This window comes from Ammospiza caudacuta, chromosome 28 (genome assembly GCF_027887145.1).
Source record: "Ammospiza caudacuta isolate bAmmCau1 chromosome 28, bAmmCau1.pri, whole genome shotgun sequence".
NCBI lineage: Eukaryota > Metazoa > Chordata > Aves > Passeriformes > Passerellidae > Ammospiza > Ammospiza caudacuta.
Window position 1 is genome coordinate 6,434,829 of NC_080620.1, and position 22,888 is coordinate 6,457,716.

At 61.7% G+C, this 22,888-nt stretch overlaps 2 protein-coding genes across 3 annotated transcripts; both read right to left on the reverse strand.

Annotated features, from left to right (window-relative positions):
- Positions 1–1,327: 1,327 nt before the first annotated feature.
- KCNN1 (potassium calcium-activated channel subfamily N member 1) lies at positions 1,328–15,187 on the reverse strand. Its single transcript, XM_058821019.1, has 10 exons — positions 15,023–15,187; positions 9,882–9,997; positions 8,335–8,754; positions 8,163–8,258; positions 7,117–7,535; positions 4,498–4,639; positions 3,997–4,107; positions 3,435–3,562; positions 2,288–2,357; positions 1,328–1,621 (listed from the first exon to the last, which is right to left on the reverse strand). The coding sequence occupies exons 3-10, from the start codon at positions 8,695–8,697 to the stop codon at positions 1,328–1,330; spliced, it is 1,623 nt and encodes a 540-aa protein (XP_058677002.1). The 5' UTR covers positions 8,698–8,754; positions 9,882–9,997; positions 15,023–15,187.
- Positions 15,188–17,177: 1,990 nt separating this feature from the next.
- CCDC124 (coiled-coil domain containing 124) lies at positions 17,178–21,994 on the reverse strand. 2 transcript variants are annotated; one of them, XM_058821104.1, is made up of 5 exons: positions 21,845–21,994; positions 20,603–20,773; positions 20,025–20,211; positions 19,370–19,484; positions 17,178–18,391 (listed from the first exon to the last, which is right to left on the reverse strand). In XM_058821104.1, exons 2-5 carry the CDS (start codon positions 20,759–20,761, stop codon positions 18,187–18,189), a joined length of 666 nt encoding a protein of 221 aa, XP_058677087.1. In that variant the 5' UTR covers positions 20,762–20,773; positions 21,845–21,994; the 3' UTR covers positions 17,178–18,186. The 2 variants fall into 2 exon arrangements, with proteins under 2 accessions (XP_058677087.1, XP_058677086.1); XM_058821103.1 differs by lacking the exon at positions 21,845–21,994 and adding an exon at positions 21,236–21,683.
- Between the last annotated feature and the right edge of the window lie 894 nt (positions 21,995–22,888).

Here is a 22,888-nt window from a genome sequence, read left to right on the forward strand (position 1 = left end):
AATCCCACCCACGACCCCCCCCCCCCCCCCCCCCCGCAAAGAGGAAGCAGACAGAACCGGACCCTGGGCAGGGGTCCAGGACTGTGGGGAGGGATGGGCTCCTCCAGGGGGTGGGAGATGGGCTCAGAATTGCATCCAGGGGTGCCCCCCCCAAATTCCCCCCCCCCCCCAAATTTCCAGCTGGGGGAAACTGAGGCACGGAGAGGTGACGGTGACGTCGCCAAGGTCACTTTGGGGGCAGAGCCACGAATGGAGACCCCTCCCCCGAAAAAATACACCCCCTTGCCCGCATTTTGGGGCTCACCACGGGGGTCTCCCCCCTCTTCGAACCCCCCCCACCCTGTCCCCAAATTTCAGCCTCCCCCCAAAAACCACTCATGGCTCCTGGTTTGTCCCCTCTGTCCCTTGTCCCCTCCCCTCTCCAGCACCCCCCCCCCCCCAAAAAAAAAGGCTCAGCTTGGCTCCCACCACTTGGGGGGTCCCGGGGGGGTTTGGGGGGGTCCAGCACAGTGAACGCAGGAGTTTTTATACAGAGCTTTCCAGAACAAAGCTACGGGAACAGCCACACGATGGCCAGAGATAAACACGGGGAATCCCCCGCACCCCAAAACCGCGGGGAGAGTGAGGGGATGGGAGATCCCCCTGCACCCCAAAACCAGGGAGGTACAAAGGGTTCTGAGACCCTCCCCCCACACGCCAAAACCGCCCTCCTGGGACTGGGGGGGACACCAAGGTGTCTGGGGGTGTCCCCAACCCCCTCCCCGCCACGGCGTCATCCGCTGTCCCAGGTGACAGAAGGTGACAGGGGGGTGCCCCATGCCCCCCCCACCCCATTGCCACAGTCCAAAGGGGTGGGAGGGTGACAGAAGGGGACAGGAGGGTGGCCCCAGCACCCCTCAGCTGCTGGCCGAGGGAACACACGGTGACACGTGGTGACACACGGTGACATGGTGCTGTGCCCATCACCCCGAGGTGACTGACACATGGTGACATAACACGCGTGTCCTGCCGCTGTCCCTCAGCTGCTGTCCAAGGTGACACGGGTGACACACGGTGACACGGGTGACACACAGGTGTCCCGCTGCCGTCTGTCAGCTGCCGTCCAGGGTGATGGTCACACACGGTGACACGGTGCTGTCCCCATCACCCCAAGGTTACACACAGTGACATGGGTGTGCCGCTGCTGTCCCTCGGCCACGGTGACACGGGTGACACAAGTGACACACAGTGACACAGGTGTCCCGCTGCCATCCCTCAGCTGCTGTCCGAGACGACACGGGTGACACACGGTGACACGGGTGACACACAGGTGTCCTGCCGCTGTCCCTCATCCGCTGTCCGAGGCGGCCCGGGGGGACAGCTCGGGGTTGTCGCTGCTGTTGCTGCCGTGGCGGGGGCTGCAGGGCGCGGTGGTGTCCCGCGGTGTCCCCGCTGTCCCCAGGGCTGTCCCCGGGGCTGTCCGGGCCGCCGGCTGGCGCAGGGTGCGGCCGAGCAGCGCGGGCAGCGCCTGCAGGAGCCCCCCCAGCGCCTCCAGCTGCACCTCCAGGGCCCCCAGGCGCCGGCCCAGCTCCTCATGGCGCTCCTGCAGCTCTGAGAGCAGCTCCAGCATCACCGACTGCGTCTGCAATGGGGCACGGTCAGGGGGACCCCAAAACAAAGGAATTTGGGGTCAGGGGGACCCCAAAAATAGGGGGGGTTTGGGGTGAGGCATCACTGACTGCATCTGCAATGGGGCACGGTCAGGGGGACTCCAAAAATAGGGGGACTTTGGGGGAAGGGGTCAGCGACTGTGTCTGCAATGGGGGTTGGGGGCAGCGAGACCCCAAAATATGGGGGTTGGGGGCAGTGAAACCCCATAACAACAGGGGTTTGGGGTCAGGCATAACCGACTGTGTCTGCAATGGGGGTTGGGGTCAGGGGGACCCCAAAACAACAGGGCTGTGGGAGCACAGGTCAGCGAGACCCCAAAAACATTGGGGTCTGGGGCAGGGATCAGTGCCACCCCAAAAAATGGGAGGTTCGGGGTCAGGGATGGGTGTGACTCCAAAACAATGGGGGGTTTGAGGAGGGTCTGATCCCATAAAAACAGGGGGATTTGGGGGGGGCTGATCCTATAACAATGGGGTTTTTTGGGGTCAGGGGGTCTGATACCATAAAAACAGGGAGTGGTAGGAGCTGGGTCTGACCCCATAAAAAGGGGGGGTTTAGGGAGGGGCTGATCCCATAAAAATGTGGGGTTCAAAGCTGGTCTGACCCCACAGCAATGGGGTTTTTGGAAGGAGCTCACCTTGGCCAGGTCCACCAGGGTGTTGGCCTGGTCGTTGAGTTTGCGCTGCTCCATCTTCACACTCCTTAGCCTGAGGGGACAATGGCAGGCTTGGGGACACCCCCGGCAGCACTGTCACCATGCAGGCGTGGTGTCCCCCCCCCACCCGGTAGCACTGTCACCCCCCTCAGGAGCTCTGTGACCCCCCTCCCCCGGCAGTGCTGTCACTTCTGTCACCTCTGTCCCCCCTGTCCCCCCCCATGCAGCCCCTCCCTCAAACGTGCAGCCCCTCCCATCAAGCTCAGCCCCTCCCCCCCAAATCAGCCCCCCCCGGGTTTTTGGGGTCTCCCCCCCACCACAAATGTGAAGGCAGAGCCCGTGCAAAGCTGGGGGGGCAGGGGAGGGGGGGCACTTACTTCTGAGCTCTGCGGGGGCGGCGCAGCAGAGGGAAAACAAAGGGTTAAAGGCGAGGGGACAGCGCGGCAGTGACACCACCACCACCCCAAAGAGACCCCAAAAAGGGACCCAAAGGGACCCCCCTGTCCCAGCCAGGCCACCCGCAGACCCCACCCGGGAGATGGAGGTGCCTAAGGGTCACCTCAAAGGTGACCGGTGGGGGGGTGAGGGACAGGGACAGGAGGGGGACAGTAATGGGGACAGGGACAGGGGACAGCAGAGGCGGGGGACACGGAATGGCACAAGAGGACAGGGATGGAACAGGGATGGGGACAGCAGATGGACGACAAGGACAGGGGACGGGGACAAAGAGAGAGGGCAGAGGACAAGGGAATGAGGGACAGAGAACAAGGCACAAGGACAGGGACAGGGGACAAGAATGGGGACAAGAACAGGATAGAGGACAAGGCCAGGGGAGGGGAACATTGGGAATGGGGGGACAAGGAATGGGGACAAGAATTGGGGACAAGGAATGGGGACAAGGAATGGGGCAGAGGTCAAGGCCAAGAGATGGGGACAAAGGCCGGGGACAAGGACAGGACAGAGACCAAAACCAGGTGACGAACCCAGCAGAGACACCCGCCAGGGTGACAAACCCAGGCCACCCCAATGCTGACCATCTGTCACCCACCCAGAGGGGATACACCCCCTTTGGAGACAGGCCTGTGGCCAGGGAGGGTGACAAGGAAGCAGGAAAAGCGGTGGCACTTACTGATGGATGGCTTGAAGGAACTTACGCTGGTGGGTCCGAACTTTGGCGTGGTCGATCTTCTTCACCAGCTTGGTGTGCTTGTAGATGAGCCACGTTTCCCTGAGCACGTTGGCAGCGGCGTTCTTCACCTGCGACCCCAAATCCCACAGGGCACCCATGAAGGGACATCAGAATTGGCTTTTTCCCATTTTTTCCCATTTCCTCTCCAGTTTTTTGGGGGTTTTTCCCATTGTTTATGGGGTTTTCCCCACTTTTAATTTTTTTTGCAGTTTTAATTGAGATTTTCATTATTTTAATGGAATTTTTTCTTGGTTAATGTGGTATTTCCAGGTTTTAATGGGCTTTTCCCAGTCTTAAGGGGATTTTTCCCATTTTAATGGGTTTTAACAGGACTTTTTCCCCTTTTAATCAATTTTAATAGGATTCACCCCAATTTTAACAGAGTTTTTTCCACTTTTAATGGGATTTCCCCCATTTTAATGGAATTTTCCCCAATTTTAACATTTTTTTCCCATTGTTACCAGGATTTCCCCATTTTTTGGGCCAAGCCAGGCGCTCTCACCCGCTTGGTGAGCTGCGTGTCCATCATGAAGTTGTGGACGTGTTTCTCAGCTTTGGTCAGCTCCAGCTTCCGGGCCACCACGGCCACCACCAGCGCGGTGCAGCCGGCGCCCTGCGGGGACATTTGGGACAGTGTTATCTCCACCTGTTCGTTTGCATTTTTGCATTATTTTGGGTTTAAAAATTAAAAACAAAAACATGGCAGGAAACGGAAATTCCAGTTTGCTTCTCAATCTGGAGTTAAAAATAATCACTTTTCCCAAGTGGAAAATCTCCTCGCGGTGTCCCCAAGGCCGTGTCCCCTCATGTTGTCACCTCTTGGTGTACTCTTCCATGTGCCCTCTTGGTGTCCCCTGGTATGTCCCCATGCAGTGTCCCCTCAGAGTGTCCCCTCTTGGTGTACCCTGCTGTGTCCCTGCCTGTCTCCTGTCGCTGTCCCCAGCCATGTCCCCGTGTCCCCAGCCTGTCCCCAGCCGTGTCCCCCGGCTGTCCCCACGCTCACCATGATGCCGGTGAGCAGGCACACGCCCTTGCCGCAGTAGGTGTGTGGCACCATGTCCCCGTAGCCAATGGACAGGAAAGTGATGGAGATCAGCCACATGGCCCCCAGGAAGTTGCTGGTCACCTCCTGCTTGTCGTGGTACCTGTGCAGGGCGGTGGCACTGCTGTCACCGCTGTCACCACCATAATTTGTTTCCTCCCCCCCATTTTGTGCCCATTGCAGTGGATTTGGGGCGTTGTCCCCAAAATGGAATTGGGGACACCATGGGGATGTCCCATGGCCAGGCTGTGTCCCACTGGGACAATGAGGGGACAGCACAGAGGTGGCACTGCTGTCCCCAGAAGTGCAGGACAGCGATGTCACCACGGTCGTTGGATCCCCCCCCATTTTGTGCCCATTGTGCCCATCGTGGATTTGGGGCGTTGTCCCCAAGCCAGAATTGGAGACACCAAGGGGTGTCCCACAGCCGAGCTGTGTCCCCTTGGCATTGGGGGACGCTGAGGGGACAGCACAGAGGTGGCACCACTGTCCCCAAAAACGCGGAATGCCGATGTCACTGTACATCCCCAAAGGCCACCGCAGGTGACACCGGAGGGGATAGCGGGGGACACTGTGAGATTCCGATGTCACAAACACCATGGTGCCACCACCCCCCTGTCCCCAAGGGTGGAGACAAGCCCAGCTGGGGGACACAGAGCAGCGGCCAAGCCGGGCAAGGAGACAGGGACATGCGGGGAAATGAGATGGGAAAAGGGGAAAAGGGGATTGGGAAAGGGGGAAATGGGATGAGACAAAGAGAAATGGGACTGGGGAAAGGGGAAAATGGGGTGGGAAAAGGGGAAAATATGACTGGGGAAAGAGAAATGGGGTGGGAAAAGGGGAAATGGGATTGGGAAAGGGGAAAATGGGGTGGGAAAAGGGACATGGGACTGGGAAAAGAGAAATGGGATGGGAAAGGGGAAATGGGGTGGCAAAAGGGAAAGGGGGTGGGAAAAGGCAAAATGGGGTCAGAAAAGGGAAAAGGGACAGAGGAACAAGCCGGGGTGGGACTGTGGGGTCTCAAGCATCAGGAATTTAGGATTGCTGCTTCCCAACCCGGTATGGGCTTGGAACCTCACCCGGCAGGGACTCGGCAGGGACTGCCCGAAGCGAGGGGGGAAGTGACAGCATGGTGACAATTCCCGGGACCCGCATTCCCAAGGAACACCCGGGATTCCCCCTCAAGGAACACAAAACGCGCGGGGCCAGGAGGGGAAAGGTGAAGGGACAAAAGTCGGATCCCAGGAGAAAATAAAACCCTTTGGAGACTCCCAGCTCCTTGTAGGGTCTCTCTGAAAGTTCCCCACGGCCACCACGGAGGTCCCCAAGGCGGGAGACAGTGGGGAGGGGACAGGAAACAGCTGCTGAGGTTCCAAGAGGAAAAGGGCTCCAGGCCCCTTTCCGCGCCCCCCGCCCGCCCTCGGCCGCAGCCAATCCTAAATTCTGGGGATTCGGGGAGCAGAAGCCTGGGGCGGGGGACGGTCCCTGCGGTCACTCGGGACGGTCCCCGCGGTCACTCACAGTTTGTCCCTGCAAGCAGCAGAGCGGGCAGGGAGGGAAAACAACAGCGGTTAATGCGCGACCCCGGGGGGCTGGGGGGGCTCGGGGCCAGCAGGGGCGGGGACACGGCGGGGACATCCCGGGCACCCCGCGAGGACATTCCTGGCATCCTGCGGGGACATTCTCGGCACCCTGCAGGGACAGTCCAGACACCCTGCGGGGACATCCCAGACACCCGCGGGGAGCAGCTGAGGAGCGTCCTGAGGGAAAGTCCTGGAGGGTCCCCTCGGTGGCAAGGTCACAATCTCGGACCCCTCTGTGGTACCCCAAATCTTTGGTCCCCTCTGCAGGACTCCAAATCTTTGGTCCCCTTGGCAGCTCCAGCTCCTTGCACCCCTCTGCAGGACCCTCAACCTTCAGACCCCTCTGTGGGACCCCAAACCTTTGGTTCCCGCTGAGGGACCCCCAGTTTTCATCCTCTTGCCACCCCCCAGCTCTTGGTCCCCTCTCTGTCACCCCCAGACCCATCAGGCCCCACCCCAAGGTGACACAGAGGAGCCTGGGGACAACTCCACCTGAGAAACCCCAAACATCCTGACCATGGGGGTCTCCCCACCCCTCAAACTGCCTGATACCTCCTCAGTTGCACCCCCAGCCCCTCCCACCTAAATCTCCTCACTCAGAACCTCGTGAAAACCCCAAAATGGAACCCCGAAAAGATGGCCTTTGCCTCCACCCATGAAAACCCCAAAATAGAACCCCTAAACCCCAACCTTTGCCTCCACCCATGAAAACCCCATGAAAACCCCAAAACTGTAACCTCCAAACCCTGACCTTTCAGTCCACCCGCAAAAACTTCAAAATGGGAACCCGTAAGCTACAGCCTTTACCTCCACCCAAGAAAACCCCAAAATGGAGCCCCTAAACTATGGACTTTGCCTCCACCTATGAAAACCCCAAAATGGAACCCCTAAACCCCGAACTTTCCCTCCACCCACAAAAACCCCATGAAAACCGCATGATAAGCCCAAAACAAGAACCCTCAAACCACAACCTTCCTCTCCTTCCCCAGCCACTCACCTCTCGCAGACACGCACTGTCCAGGCGGCAATGATCCAGGAGGAGATGCTGAAGACCAGCAGCACCGTGCCGGGGCAGATGGTCATGAGGGTCTTCATGACAAAGCGCGTGTTGAAGTTGATCTTGTTGAGCGCGCCAATGCTGCGCGACGAGGCGTCGGTGAAGAGCTTGCTGTGCAGCAGCATCACGCGGCCGATCAGGTAGAGCCGCAGGAACATGGGGATGGACAGGATGATGTCCACGTCGGCGTGGGCCACCGAGGCCGCGTAGGTGAAGGCCAGCCGGGCCGTCCAGGTGAACAGGTACTGCCCGGGGATGGGGTGGATGGCGCACACCAGCAGCTCCAGCGCGATGAAGAAGACACGCTCTGAGGTCATGGCGATGCGCCAATCGTCGGCGCCGTTGTCAACCATGAACAGCTGCGGAGGTTTGGGTTCATTTGAGGGGTTTTGAGATAATTTAGGGGGTAATTTTGGTTATTTTGAGGGGGTATTTTGGTTAATTTGAAGGTCTTTTGGGTTAATTTAAGGCAGTTTTTTTGGTTAATTTGAAATTTATTTTGTTAGTTTGAGGGGTTTTTTTGGTTGAGTAAAGCTTTTTTTTATTAATTTGAGGGGTATTTTGGTTAATTTAACGAGATTTTTGGTTAATTTGAGGAGTCTGAAGTTAATATGAGGGGGTGTTTTGGTTAATTTGAGGGGGTTTTGGTTAATTTGAATTTTTTTGTTACTTTGAGATTTTCTTGGTTAATTTGAGAGGTGTTTTTGTTAAGTTAAGGGTTTTTTTGGTTAATTTGAGGCGTTTTGGGTTAATTTGAGGAGTTTAGGTTAATTTGAGGGGTTTTGAATTAATTTGAGGAGGTATTAACTTATGTTAACTCATGGGTATTATTTTAAGGATGACTTGTTTTAGTATAAACCCAAAACTTCTTTTTATTTATTTTTGGGGTCAGGTTTTTCCTTGTTTTTTGGGTTTTTTTGCCGGTCTCACACCCCCAGCCAGGTGCCAGCAGGTGCCCCCCGCCCCCCCCGGCCAGGGGCGCTCACCTGGATCTCCCTGGCGTGGTACATGACAATGAGCCCCAGCAGGATGAGCGTCGACAGGCTGATAAGGCATTTCAGGGCGAACGAATACGACGATTCCTACGACACCATAGAACCACCGTGAGCTCAGCCGGACCCCGGATTCCCGCATCCCTACCCTGAGACCCCTCCCCACCTTGGTGTAGACCCCCCAGGAGAGCTCGGTCTCGGTGACCATCACCACGATGCCGAACATGCCGAAGATGAGCGCGTAGTCGCTGAGCCGCTTGCGCTTCTCGAAGAGCGCTCGCCGGTGGCCCAGCTTGTAGCCGATGTTCTGGTTCCGCCGCTCCTCCGCCGCCCCCTGCCCCGGGGATGCCGCGGTGGGGCCGGGCTCCGCCGTCCCGGGCTGCTCGGGCCGGGACACCACTACCTGCAGGCGGGGGCTGGGGCAGGGCAGCGGCGGCTGCGGGTCCCGGTGCGGCGGCTGCGGGGTGCGGGCGGCGCTTGGGGGGCCCCGGGGCCGTGCCACCCCCCCATTGTAGCGGCAGCTGCTCATTGCTCTGCTGGCGACAGCACCGGGCGATCCCGCATGGCTCGGCGGCGCGGGGGCGACCTGTGGGATAGGGGACGCGCGGGGGGACACGGTGAGTGGCCGGGGAGGGGACGCGGGGAGAGAGGATCTCGCCCGGCCTCGGGGGGTGTTTGCCCGGCCTCGACGGCGGTGGGGACACGTCCTGCCCGTGGGGGACACGTAGTGACCACACGGACATGTCCGGCCCGTGGGGGACGTGTCCTGCCCATACGGGGACACGCAGCGACCACAGGTCCGTGTCCCGCCTACGGCGGGGACGCGTGGCGCTCGCGGGGGACGCGGCCGTGTCCTGTCCATGGCGGGGACACACGGTGACCACAGGGACGCGTCCCGCCCGAGGGGACACGTCCTGTCCGCGGGGCCGTGTCCGTGTCCTGCCCACGGAACCGCGTCCCGCCCCCCGCGCTGCGGACACGGCAGCCAGGACTCGGCCACCTCCGCTCCCGGCGGCCGCTGTCCCCTGTCCCCTCCCCGTAGCCGCGGGACATCTCTGGTCCCGAGCGGCGGCTGCGCGTCCCCGCCGCTCCCAAACGCGCCGTGCCCGGGGCTGCCGGGGGGGCTCCGCCGCGGCTCCCCCCACTCCCGGTGCGGCCCTGCCGTGCCCGGTACCTGCCGTGCCCGGGGCCTGCCCGCCGGGCCAGGGCCAGGTCCCGGTCCCGCCGCCGCCGCAGCCCGAGCCGGTCCCCGGGGGCGCGCGGCGGCGGCACCGGAGCGCCGGGAGCGGGGTTGGAGGCGTGGTCCGAGCATATCCCGCGATCCGATTGGTCCGTGCAGCCCCCGCCCCCGCTGACGAGCCCGTGCCACGCCCTTGGTCACGCCCCCTTGTGTTGGCCACGCCCCCTGCTTCTTTCGTGCCCTCCCGGAGACCCCCGGACCCCGCGCCCCCCTCCCCAAAAACGCCCCTTCCCCATCCCAACCCTTCAGCACCTCTCGGAACCCCCTCCCCACTCTCGAGCCTCGCTGCACCCCAAAATTTATCACTCCCCCTTGTCCCCCCCAAAAACACTCCCGTGCACCCAAAACATCCCCGATGCTCCCCAAAACACCCCCAGTGCAGCCCAAAACACCCCCAGTCACCCCAAAACTCCCCTGGTGCATCCCAAATATCCCCAGTGCAACCCAAAACACCCCCCGTGACCCCTCCGTACCTGCTGGGGCTCCCCGGGGCTGCCCGGAGGGGTCCCGTGACCGTCAGGGGCTGCGGGGCCGGGGCCAGGCGTGGGGCCGGTCCGGGGGTCCGGGGGCCATGGGCTTCCCTCCACGCCTGCCCAGGGGACACGCGGCATTAGGGGGTCCCCAAACCCTCCCGGTGACAGAGCCGGCACAGCCCAGGAGGGTCCTGCCCGGGCAGTGCCACCCCCAGGGGTCACACTATGCCCTGCACCAGCAAGCACCAGGCACGAGGGGATGTCACACGAGTGTCCCCATGGCACAAGGGGCTCTGTCACACCAATGTCCCCTTTGCACGAGGGGCTGTGTCACACCAATGTCCCCACGGCACAAGGGGCTGTGTCACACGAGTGTCTCCTTGGCAGACAGGGCTGTGTCACACTGATGTCCCTGTTCAGGAGGGGCTGCACCACACCTATGACCCATTGCATGCAGGGCCCTATTGCACCAATAACCCCATTGCACGGAGGGTTCCATCCCATAAAAACCCCGTTGCACGAGGGGTTACTGACACGAAAACTTCATTGCATGGGGGATTACACCCCATAAAAACTCCATTGCACGAGGGGCTGCACTGTACAAAAACCCCCATTGCACAAGCAGCCCTACTGCACCAACCCCATTGCATAAGGGGTTACATCACATGATAACCCTGTTGCATGAGGGGCTGCCCCATACAAATAACCCCACTGCATGAGGGGATTACATCACATAAAAATCCCATTGCACACAGGCCTGCCCCATAAAAATATCCCCATTGCACATCAGCCCTATTGCACCAGTAACTCCATTGCACAAGGAGCTCACCACAGGAAAACCCCACTGTATGCGAGGGGGCTCTATCACATGAAAATCCCATTGCACAAGGGGTTACATCCCATAAAAGCCCCATTGCACGAGGAGCTGTGTCTCACTAAAACCCTGCTGCATGAGGAGCTGCACCATTAAAAAAACCCCATTGCACGAGGGGCCCTATTGCACCAACAACCCTGTTGTGTGAGAGGCTGCACCACACTAAAACACCATAGCATGAGGGCCTCTGTCACACCAAAACCCCATAGCATGAGCGGCCCTACTGCTCCACCCCCATTGCCGCCTCACAAACCCCCCTTGCACAAAACCCCACAACTCCCCAGACCCCAAATCACCCGTGAGCCCCCGGGCGCTCCCCCATCCCTGCAGCGCCTCCCAGGCTTTGGGGCCACCAGGAGGGGACAGCCCCTACTGTTCCCATTCCCAGGGGGCTGCAGGGCCCGCGGTGCCTGAGCCACCCCTGGTACCTCAGGGAGCCCCGGGGGAGCGGGGCCGGCTCCAGCGCACCCCTGCTCCCGATGTGTGGCCGGGCCTGGCTCCTCTCCAGGGCCGGATCGTTTTCTCTCCATTCTGCCAAATTTATGGCAGGAAAATGGGCTCCGATTTCTTTTTAATATTCGGTGTGGTGAAGAAAAAGCCGCAGCGGGCAGGGACGAGGGGAAATGTTCCCCCCAGCCTCCAGGGCCCTGGAGGCTGTGCCAGGCCCCACAGCCCGGAAAAGTTTTTGTCACCTCGGATGGGGGTGGGTGAGGCCACCGTGGGCTGGGGACGCTGAATATTTCATGAGGCACCGCTCCGTGGTGGCTTCACTGCTCTGGATGGCCGCAAACAGGGCCCAGATCCATCTTCCCCCTGCCCAAGCATCCCCAGGGATGGATTCTGCATGCCAGGGAGGCCTTCTGTCCCTGTCCCCTATCCCCTGTCCCTAGTCTCTGTTCCCTGTCCCCTGTCCCTAAGGGGACGGTCTGGCTGGTGGCTGCATGCCCAGGGTGGTCCTGCCTGTCCCCATTGTCCCCAAGGTGGGGATGGGGACATGGCAGGTCCAGAGTCACTGCATGTCCTTGAGCCTCAGCCACCAGGGTCCCTGCTCCGGGATGTGACACTGCATCAGGACAGCCACGGGTGGCTCTGCCACCCCCTACTCGGGGACAACGGACAAGGGAGAGCTGCAGATGCCACCAAGCTAGGGCAGGACCCACGGTGGCAACAGCAAAGAGTGACAGCACTTCCCGCGGCCGGGACACGTGTCGGGACACCCCATGGCCGGGCTGCAGCAGCCCCCAGAGCCCCGGGGGTGACAGTGGGGTGGCAGCGGGGGGACAAGGGGACCCCCTGCTCCCCCTGTGCCCGGAGCAGCGGCGCTGCCTCTGAGCAACTGCAGAGGAGGGGAGGGCGCGGCTATAAATAGCGGCGGGCTCCCCGCGGGTGTTTTATTTATTCTCCTCTCGCTAATTCCTGCCCGGGCATCGCTGCGGAGTGAGGCACGAATCCGGGGGGAGCCGGGCTGGTGGCACCGCGGGGACAGCAGGGTGACCCCCGCTTGCGGTGCTCGGGGTTGCGGGTTCAGCGCGATGACCCCGCCCGGGGTCACCGGGGCTCCCCGCCAGCCGCCACCGCGGCCCGGGGCTGGCCGGGGGCACCAAGTGCGTCAGACCTCCGGCTGCCCCCCCCGTCCGTCCCCAAAAATCCGCCGCGTGGTCCCGGTTCCTGCGGCCGCCGCCAAATCCTGGCCATATGTCCCAGGCCGGGAGCAGCTGGCGGTGCCCGCGGGAGCCCCCGGCCCCCGCTGCCCACCCGCCGGCGAGGGGCGGGCCGGGGGCGGCACCGCCGCTGCCCTCCGAGGGCAGGGCAGGGGGGCTCACTGTGCTTTGGAGAGGCACAGGACCGGCTGAGAGGAAGCAGGACGAGGCCACGCGGCTCCCCTAAAAGCAGCGGGAGGGCTCAGCCGTGCCACCGGGGGACCCCCGGGGGTGGTAACACCCTAACCCCCAGGTCTCCCTGTTTTCCCCTCCCCGGCACAGCGGGGTGGGAGCACAGGGGCAGTGCCCGGCCTGGAGGGGTTTCCCCCACGCAGGATCGGGCCCGGTGCCACCCGTGGGGCGTCCGTGTGTCCCCCACAGCTCAGGGGGAGGCACAGGAGGTGGCACACCCTCGGGGACACCCGAAGCTCCCCGGCCCCACCGCGACGCCGGGGAATCCCCGCCTAGTGTCGTGGTCTCCCCGAGAAAATCCCTCTGCAGAGCCCCGCCGGGAGACCCGGGACCGCCGCTGCATCCAGGGGACACGGCCATAGCCCCCATGTCCTGAGGGTTGGCAGACACAGACGTGATCCCCCTCGCGACACCCCCAAACCAAGGGGGGACCCCATCCCCATCCCGCCCGCCTCGGGAGGGGACGCGCGGCAGGGGCCACTGTACCTGCTTGGGGCCCCGCGGGTGCGTGGGGCTGGGCTGGGGGCTCCCGGGGGGTGCAGCGGGGGGGATCCGGGCTTCCCACGCCCCCCGTTGGCCGCCACCGCGCCGGCGTCCCCAGACAAAGCCGCCGCACCGGGTTCTCCCTGCGCCTCCCCCACGCGCTCGGCTCAGCCAAAGGACAAAGCCGCTCCGCCTGGCTGCCCCCGCCGGGCCACCGCCGACCTCCGTTCGGGGCCACCCGCGGGGGACACAGCCGTGCCCGCCGCCCCTGGCACCTCCACAAAGCCCTCGGCGACGGGGGGGGTCTCCCAAAACCAGCCCACGCCCTTGTGGAGCCCTGTGTCCCCGCTGCAGGGCGGAGGTCCCCACCCTGAGGAGGGAGTCCCCCCCAGCGCAGGGTCCCCAGCGGCGGACCAAGGTCACCGGGAAGGTCGCGAGGGGCGGGAAGGCCCCCATGTGTCCCCACGGTCCCCGTCTCAAAGGCTGCGCCCCGCACGTCGAAGCCGCAAGGGCCACGCGGTGCCCGAACCCGCCCGGAGCCCCCGGTTCCCCCCGGGCTCGGCTGCGGCCCCGGGGCCCGCCGGCTCTGGTGGCTGCGGGACGTGCCACCCCGGTGTCACAGCTGTGCTTGTGGCGCTGGGTCCCCCTGCTTTTTGTGGCTGCTGAGCCAGGTGTCACCCCACTGCGCCATCGCTGTCACTCCCCTGTGCCATCAGTGCCACCCCACTGTGCCACCCCAGCAGCTGGCGGCCAAAACCGAGGGAGCTCCGAGTGCCACCAAGCCCTTAGCCGTGCTCAGGCCTTTGGTGACAGCAGCCACATTGTCCCCAAGGACGGGGATCCCCAACTTCCCTGACTCCATCAGCCGGGGGTGCCCCGAGCAGCCGAACCCCGCAGGGAGGGGAGTCCCCGATGTCCCCACACCACAAACAGCGCAGGGAGGGCGTCCCCAATGTCCCCATACCACAACAGCCCCCAAGCAGGACATCCCTGCTGTGCCCACACCCACACGGAGGGCGTCCCTGATGTTCCCACAGCCGTCCCCTCCCAAGGCTGGATATCCCCATTGTCCCCACACCCGCAGGGAGGGCGTCCCCACTGTCCCCACACACCACAACACCCCCCAGACAGGACATCCCCGCTGTCCCCACCCTCGTCACCACCCAGGTAGGACATCCCCGCTGTCCCCGCACCCTACACCGGGGAACGCCACGCGCGGGGTCCCCGCCGCTGCCACCCCCGGAGTGTCCCCCCCGCCGCTGCCACCCCTGGGGTGTTCCCCCGCCGCTGCCACCCCCGCGCCGGCTCACTTGCCACGGCCCCGTGCTACGGGGAGCGTCGGGGGGCCCCGGAGGGCGGCGGGCGCTGTCGGCTCTCGGCTCGGAGGAGCAACACTGGCGACAGCGGCAGCGTGCGGGGGGGGTCGAGGGCTTCCCCGCCCCACGCCCCCGCGTCCCCCCCGGCAGGGCAGTGACCTTGAGGCCGCGGCGCTGGCGGTGGGTGGCAGCCCGCGATATTTTTAGCCGGCCACTGTCACTCCCAGAGCGTCCTCATTGTCACCGCCGGGGGCTGCTCCCGCGTCCCCCCTGCCCCAACTCCCCCCCACCGCCGCCGCACCGGATGGGGCTGAGTAGGCCTCGGACACCCCGGAGCCTGGGAACACCGGGGAACCCCCGGGGAACCCCTCCGTGGTGCCCCCTCCCCTTGCCAACCCTCCCGGGCACCCCCCCGCCTCTGCGCCGGGGGCTTCCCGCGAGCGGGGGGATCCTCCCGAGCCAGGGGATTCCCGGGATTCCCGCAAGCCACAGGCTTCCCCAGCACCGGTAGCCGCCCCTGGAGCGGAGGGGCGGTGGGGGTCCCCACCCTCGCGGACCCCCCACAAATTCACCCACCTGCCGCCAACCCCCGGCCTCCGCTGCCCTCGGGCACTGCCGCCGCTGACCATGGCCCGGTGGCGGCGACACGTGCGGCGCCGAGCCCGGGATCCCAGCGGGTCCCGGTGGCACAACCAGGGGCCGGGGGCGAGCCTGGACAGCGGCTCCGCGGTGCCGCCGAGCCCCTCCCTGCCGCGCCGTGCCTCGGTTTCCCCAGCGCGCAGGCGGCGGCCGCGGGGGCTGCGGGCGGCGATGCGGCGCCGTTACGATGCCGCTCCACACGCGCAGCCGCGCGCACCCGCCCCGCCGCCTCTCGGGGCTTCCCGGGGCTTCCCGGTTCTTCCCGGAGGCTCCGGGCCGCCGCTGCGGATAAATCCCGCCGCCTAACGGGGTCCCCTCCCCGCGCTCCGCCGCAGCCGCGGGGCCGGGGGCGATCGCCCACCCGCGGCTCCCCCCCCACACCGGTGACATCGGGGCGGCCCCCAGGTGGGGCTTTGTGCCTCCCGCTAAGGTGTCGGTGTCGCCCCCGGGGGTGCTGGCGGTGGGGAGGGGGCGTGGGGTGACCCCGGGTTGGGCGTGTCACACACGGGGTGGGGGGGAGGCTGGAGTGTCGCCCCCTTCCCGCAGCCCCGGTCCTTTGTCACACCACGGGGATTTGGGGACACGGGGGGAGTGGGGGGGTGAGCAGCGGGGCTGGCACGGCGGGTTCGGGGGACAGGGGCGGAGGTTTGCGGGGAACAAAGAACGGGGGGCGAGGAGCGGTGAGCATGGGTGTATGTGCAAAGCACGGGGTCCCTGTCTCTGTGTCCCTGTCCCCTGTCCGTATGTCCCTGTCCCTGTTTCTATGTCCTTGTTCGTGTGCCCTTGTCCCTGTGTCCGTGTCCCCTGACTGTATGTCCCTGTCCCTGACCGTGTGTCACCTTTCCGTGTGTCCCTATCCCTCTGTTCGGTCCCACGCCCGCAATCCCCGCTCGGCGCCGGGGGGAGGGGATGCTGAAGGGGGGTCGTGCTGCAGAGGGCGGGACCCGGGCGGGAGAGGGCGGGGCCTCGGGGATAGGGGGAGGATGCCCGATACAGGGCGGGTGCTCGGTTTGGCGGGATGATGCCCGATTTGGGGCCGGGGGGGGTTCCCCCATGCCAGCCGATCCCGCTGTCCTCCCCCCCGCTCGTTGCCATGGCAATGTCCCGTCTCTCCCCCCACCAAGTGATGGAAAAAGGGAGGAGGGGAGTCCCCGAGGGGGGAGGGACAGGGAATCCCCTCCCTACTCCACCCCTCCCTCCACTGCAGCGGGGATCCCCCCCGTCCCCTCAGGAGCCGCTTTGCCGGGGGACGGCGCGGGTGGGATACCGGGACTGCGGGATACCGCACTGCGGGATTCCCCCAAATCCCACGGGAAATAGGGGATTCCCCACTAATCCCGCCCCTTCCCCCGCTGGGGGATTCCCCCCTTTAATGGGGACCCCCTGGCATGGAGGGGCTCCCCCAAATCCCCTAAAGCCGGGGGGTACCCCGGAAATATTTTGGGGTCCCCTCAATTCCCCCTGATCCCATGGGGCTGATTTGGGGGGAGATGAGGGGACACTGGGAATGGGATTGGGAATAGGATTGGGAAGGGGAAAGGGGAACAGGGAATGGGGATGGGAATGGGAACAGGGAATGGGAATAGGGATGGGGAATGGGAACGGGGAACAGAGAATGGGAATGGGGCACAGAGATGGGAATGGGGAACAGAGAATGAGAACAGGAATGGGGATGGGAACAGGGAATGGGGAATTTAACAGCGAATGGGAGTGGGGAATGGGGATGGGAAAAGGAAGGGAATTGGGAAAGGGAATTCCCAGGGGACACCACTGGAATTCGGGAAGGGGAATTCCCGGAATGGAAACAGGTGGGGACACACTCCTGGGGGTTCCTCATTCCAGAAGCAGTGCGATGGGGGATTCCCCTCCTCAGCAACAACCTGGGGGGGGGGGTCCCAAAGGGAGAGAACCCCCCTCAGTCCAAGCAGGAATCCCACCCCCAGTTCAAGGGGGATCTTCCACATTTTCAGGGATAAAACTGAGCAAGGCAGGGAAAGTGTCCCCCCAAACCCTTCCCAAATTATCCCTTCCCCAATTTAATCAGATTTTGGTTTTTTTTCTTTAAATTTTTAATTGAATTCAAACACACCAAACTCACACAAAGGGAGGGGGGGGTGGGGTGGGGGTGTCACTCCTCCTTGGCTGGATTTGGGAATTCTGGGATGTGGGAACAGTGCCCAGCCCAGTGGGGGCAGTCCCAAAAAGAGGGAAAAGGATGAGCCTGGATGAATCCCATGGGATTTGGGGAAGTTGCATGGCACCTCCAGACCAATTCCTGGGAAGGAATTCCACTCCCAAAGGATGGGAATCCCTCCTCTGGGTGGATTTGGGGCCCAGTATTCCAGAGGACACTGGGAATGTCACCTGGAGTGCCTGTCCCCCCCAGGAAAGGCTTTTCCCACTCCTCCCTGAGGGATTTTCCCTCTTCCCAATGCTTCTGCCCCAGTCCCAAAGGAAATGGCACTAGGGATTTCAGGGATAGGCCCATCCCAAAGAAAATGGTCCCAATCCCAAAGGAAACAGGAGCAGGGATATCCCAATCCCAAAGGAAATGGGAGCAGGGATTTCAGGGATATCCCAATCCCAAAGGAAATGGGAGCAGGAATTTCAGGGATATCCCAATCCAAAGGAAATGGGAACAGGGATTTCAAGGACATCCAAATTCCCAAGAAACAGGAGCAGGGATTTCAAGGATATCCCAATCCCAGAGAAACTGGAGCAGGGATTTCAGGGATGTCCCAAAGGAAACAGGAGCAGGGATTTCATGGATATCCCAGGAGCAGGGGTTTCAGGGATACCCCAGTCCCAGAGGAAACAGGACCAGGGACACCCAGGGGAGATCCAGGGTCTAGAATCACTTCAGGTTCACACCCCAGGAGCATTTTCCACGTGACAACTCCAGAACTCCAAGGAGGGAATGCCAAGGGACACCTGAGAGCCATTGAGAGCCGCTTTTCCCAGGGAATTTCAGGAAGGAGAAGGTGGCATCAGTCCAACCTCGAGCTCGCCCCAAATCCACGGGTGGGGAGAGAGAAAAACCCCCAAAACCCCGCGGGGGTAGAAGGGTCCTGGTGAGGATCCCAGTCCAGGGAGGCACAGGGCTATTGGTGGCTGTTGTAGGGTTTGTGGCGCTGGTTCAGGGGGTTCTCGGGGGACCTCATCCACTCCTTCTTGAGCAGCTGGCGCAGCTGGCTCAGCCGCATGTTGGGGTTGTCCCGCCGCAGGCGCGGCAGCTGCAGCTCCTCGAAGGCAGCAAAGGCGGCGCGAAGGCGGCGCTCAGGGTGGCGCTCCAGGGGCTGGGACACACTGGGGACATGAGGGACATGGTCACAGGGGGAATGGGGACAGGGCTGGGTCACGCTGGGGACAGGGAGGGACATGGTCAGGAGGGGATGGGGCATGCAGGGGACAGGGAGGGACATAGTAACAGGGGGACAGGGACACACTGGGGACAGGGACGTGTCAGGAGGGGATGGCAACATGGGGGGACACGGTCATGCTGGTGGACAGGGAGGGACATGGTCTTGGGGAGACAGGGAGGGACAGGGACACATCCCACGAGCCATAGGGGGGACGGGGATGTGTCCATCAGGGGGGACGGGGACACATCCCACGAGCCACAGGCTTGAGGAAGGGATGGGGACAGGGCTGAGACATGCCACGGAACAGGGAGGGACATAGTCATGGGGGACGGGGACAGTGAGGAACAGGGACATGGTCAGGAGGGGATGGGGACAGGGACAGACATGATGGGAGGGACAGGGAGAGGGATAGACACAAACCCAAAAAAATGGCCCTGATCCCAAAGGGAACGGCACCAGGGATAGCAGAGATGGCTCTGATCCCAAGGGGATGGGGACATGGAGGGACACAGTCCCAAGGGCACAGGGACAGGCATGGAGCTGGTATTGAGGGAAACAGCCCCGATCCCAAAGGGAATGGCACCAGGGATGGCCCAATTCCAAACAAAATGGCCCCAGGGACAGCAGGGGCAGCTTCATCCCAAAGGAAGTGGCCCCAGTCCCAAAGAATTTCCTGTATTCCCCAATCCCACAGGAATCCCCCACAGATTTCAGGGACCCCCCACCCCCACAGGATTTCCCGGATCCTCCAATCCCACAGGAACCCCCATCCCAACCCCTGCCTGCCCAGAACCCCAGGACACAGCACCCCCTCCCCAGCCACCCCAAATCCCAAATTTCCCGCCAGGATCCCAACTCCCAGGGGACCACCTTTGGGGGGTGGTTCGGGGGGATCTGGCAGAGATTCGGGGTTGGGGCACACCTGAGGGCAGCGATGGCGTCCTCGATGCTACGCGCCTCCACAGAGCCCTCCTCGGGCAGCCGCCGGTTCAGGTTCTCCTCCAGCGGCAGCTCCAGGTGCGATTTCTCCTTCTCCCCTGCCAGGAAAACTGGGAATGCTAAGGAACTCCCTCGGGAAAAACGGATCATGCCTCTGGAAAACTCGTCAATTCCTTTAAAACCCCCCAGGGAAAGTCCGTTCTCCCCTCTAAAAACCCTAATTTTTCCTCTAAAAAATTCAATTTTTCATCTGGAATTTTCCCCTCTAAAAAAACTTCAATTTTTCCTCTGGAAATTTTTTTTTTCCTTGGAAAACTCAATTTTTCCTAAAAAAAAAATCAAATCAGTTTTTCCTCTGCAAAAGGAAATGTAGGAATGGGAAATGTGGGAATGGGATAGACGTGGACATGGAAAATCAAGAAGCCCAGGACCAGGAGTGTAAATCACAGAATTCTACATCCAGAAAAGAGCTTTGGGATCAAACACAACACCAAACCCCATCCCCAAAGCGCCACATCCAGGATTTCTTGGGGACAATTGCAGGGAACGGGAACCCCAAGCTTCCCTCAGCCATTCCCAAGGTGTCTCCTGGAGCAGCAGCAGCTGCCCAGCCCAGAATTACAGAGGAATTCCCAAACCTGCATCTGCGTTTTCCCTCTGCTGCTGCTCCTTGCGCACATTCTCCTCGATCTGGGCCCGGGTGATTTTCCCAGGATTTCCCTGCTTGGGGCTTTTCCCTTTGAGCTTGGAGTCCTCTTCCTCCAGCAGCCGCTGCAGCTCCTTGCGGCGCTCCAGCTGCTCCAGGCGCCGCTTCTCCCGCTCCTCCTGGGAGGGAACACGGATTTGTGGATGGATTGATGGATGGATCCATGGATGGACCCGTGGATGGATTCATGGATGGATCCATGGATTGATTCATGAGTGGATTCATGGACGGATCAACGGAATGACCCATGGATTTGTGGATGCATCCATGGAGGGATTCATGGATGGATCCATGGAGGGATTCATGGAGGGATCCATGGAGGGATTCATGGAGGGACCTATGGATTAGTGAATGAATCCATGGATGGACCCACAGATTGACCCACGGATGGAGCAGCTCCAGCTGCTCCAGGTGCCGCTTCTCCCACTCCTCCTGGGAAGGGCACACAGATCCACGGGGGTCACAGCCACCCCAGGAACCTCCTCCCTCTCTGGATTTCGGGATCCCCACCTTCCTCTGCTCCTTCCTCAGGACGTGTTTGTCCTCGTCCTTCCAGAGCTCATCCTCCAGCTCCTGCTGCCGCCGCGCCTCCGCCGCCGCCTTGGCCTCGGCCCTGCGGGCGCGCGCCGCCGCCGACTTGCTGTTCTCTCCCTGGAATTTCTTGGGCATCCCTCAAAACCTCTGGGAAACCGGGAAAAATCAGGGTTCTTCAAGGATCTGGGGTTGGATTTTTGGGGGTTTTTTTATGGGGTAAACTGGGATTGAGGTTTGGGGTCAGGCAGGCAGAGTTGGGAGTTTGCACCCTTGGAAATGTGCAGGGATGGGGATTAAAAGTTCCCAAGGTTTCCTTCCCCAGTTTCCCTCAGGAATTCTCCAGCCCCTTCCCAAAAATTCCCTAGCCCCTTCCCAATTTTCCTCAGGAATTCTCCAGCCCCTTCACAGATTTTAGGGTTTTGGAGGGGGAAAAGTCCCCAAAACTGAGGAAAAGACTGGGATAGTCCCCCCAGATTTATCCCAACCTCAGATTGGGATACCCCTGGGACAAATTTCCCAGATTTCCTCCCGATCCTGGCTGATCCCAAATCTGCTCCCTCCAGGCCAAACTCCAGCCTCCCAGCCTCCCTTTTTCCACGGAAAAAGCACCTGGAAGTCCCAAAACTGGTGCCTCTATCCCGGTCCAGGGGGATCCAGAGGAAGAGGAGAAACTCCTTTAATTAGGATAAACAGCCCCAAAAACGGGCTGTGATTGTTATCCACGGTGGGAAAAGTCAAATCCAAGGAAAACAGGCGATTTCAAATCAACCAGACACAGGGGAAATCACAGCTTGGGGAGCTCTAGGGCGTAATCTTTGATTTTAATGGCAGATAATTATTAATTAAATTAAACTGAAAATAAATGACTGCTCCATTCCCGAGGTTTGGGAATGGACTCAAGGCCTGGGATGGACTCATTCCTTTCTCCTGCCTAGAACATCCTCGGAGCCATCCTAATATTCTTTTCCCTGCATTTTCACAGTCCCTAAAATCCTTTTTCGCGCTATCCGAGCCTGCCCAGGAGCGGCATCGGGGCAGGGCCTCACCTGAGGGGCGGCAAAATGGAACCCCCGAGCCTAGCCCGCCCCCCCAGGCCTCCCTTCCCCGCCACCTCCGGCCGTGCCCGGTGTCCCCGGTGTCATCCCTTCCCCTCGCTCCCGGCCCGGGCCCGGCCCGGTCTCTCAGCCCCGCCCAGCCCCGAATCGGCCCCGCTCCTACCGGGCCCCGCCGCCAGGCCGTCGCGCGCTTTGTGCATCATCACGGCACGCCGTCGCCACCTCCCCCTACGGCAGGGGCAGGCAGGGCGCGCCGCCGCCATGTTTGTTAAGGTCAAGGCCGAGCATAGCTGCGTTGCGTCTTTGCGGAAGCGGCGGCGGAAGGAGCGGCGGGATGGGCAGGGAAGACTGATCAGGGCGGCGCGGTGGAAAAAATCCGTTGGGAACTCGCGCAACGCCCACCGGCGGCGGAGGCTGCGCCCGGTTCAAAGATGGCGGCGCCCAGAGTGGCACCTGAGGGTATGAGCGGGCCTTAAAAGGGCGGGGTCTCTGTCAGATAGGGTGGCCAGGGCTTAAAGGAGAGGGGCCCTTTGTCACCTGCAGGAGTCGGCATTGCCACCTTGGGGACGGGGCTTGTCATGGTATGGCCATTGTCACCTAGATGGGCAGAGCTTGGCAGGGTGTGGCCATGGTCACCTAGGTGGGTGGAGCTTGCAAGGTGTGGCCACTGTCCCCTCCGTGGGTGGAGCTTGGCAGGGTGTGGCCATTGTCCCCTGGGCTGGCTCCTGAAATCCGCATTGTGCCGGATGCCTCCCAGACCCAAGCTGGCACCAGTAGCAACTCGGGCTGTTTTGACAGTCCTGCAATCTTCCATCAGGAACCGGGACTGGTGAGTTTTGTTTGCCAGGGAAAAGGGCCGGCCCTGATGTTCAGGGACCTGTGGCCCTATGAGAGTCTGTCCGAATTTTCCCTCATCTGCCTCACAATTGTCATTGGGGGACCACTGAAGAGAAGACCCCCGCCCGTCTAAAATCTCTGGCTCTGAAGGAGAAAGTCACACGCCAAAGGCCCTGAGATCTGAAAGCACAGTGTTAAGTTATTGTTTTCACAGGTGTTGCTTGCTGTATGCTACACTGAGCCCAATGAGAAGAAGGGGCACTGTGCCCTTTTTGCAACAATAGCCTTGGAAGCTGTTCCACCTCTCGGCCTGGCTGGACTTCTCCTGAGTTTCAGAGGGTCTCCCACAGAAGACCTTCACCTGTTTTAC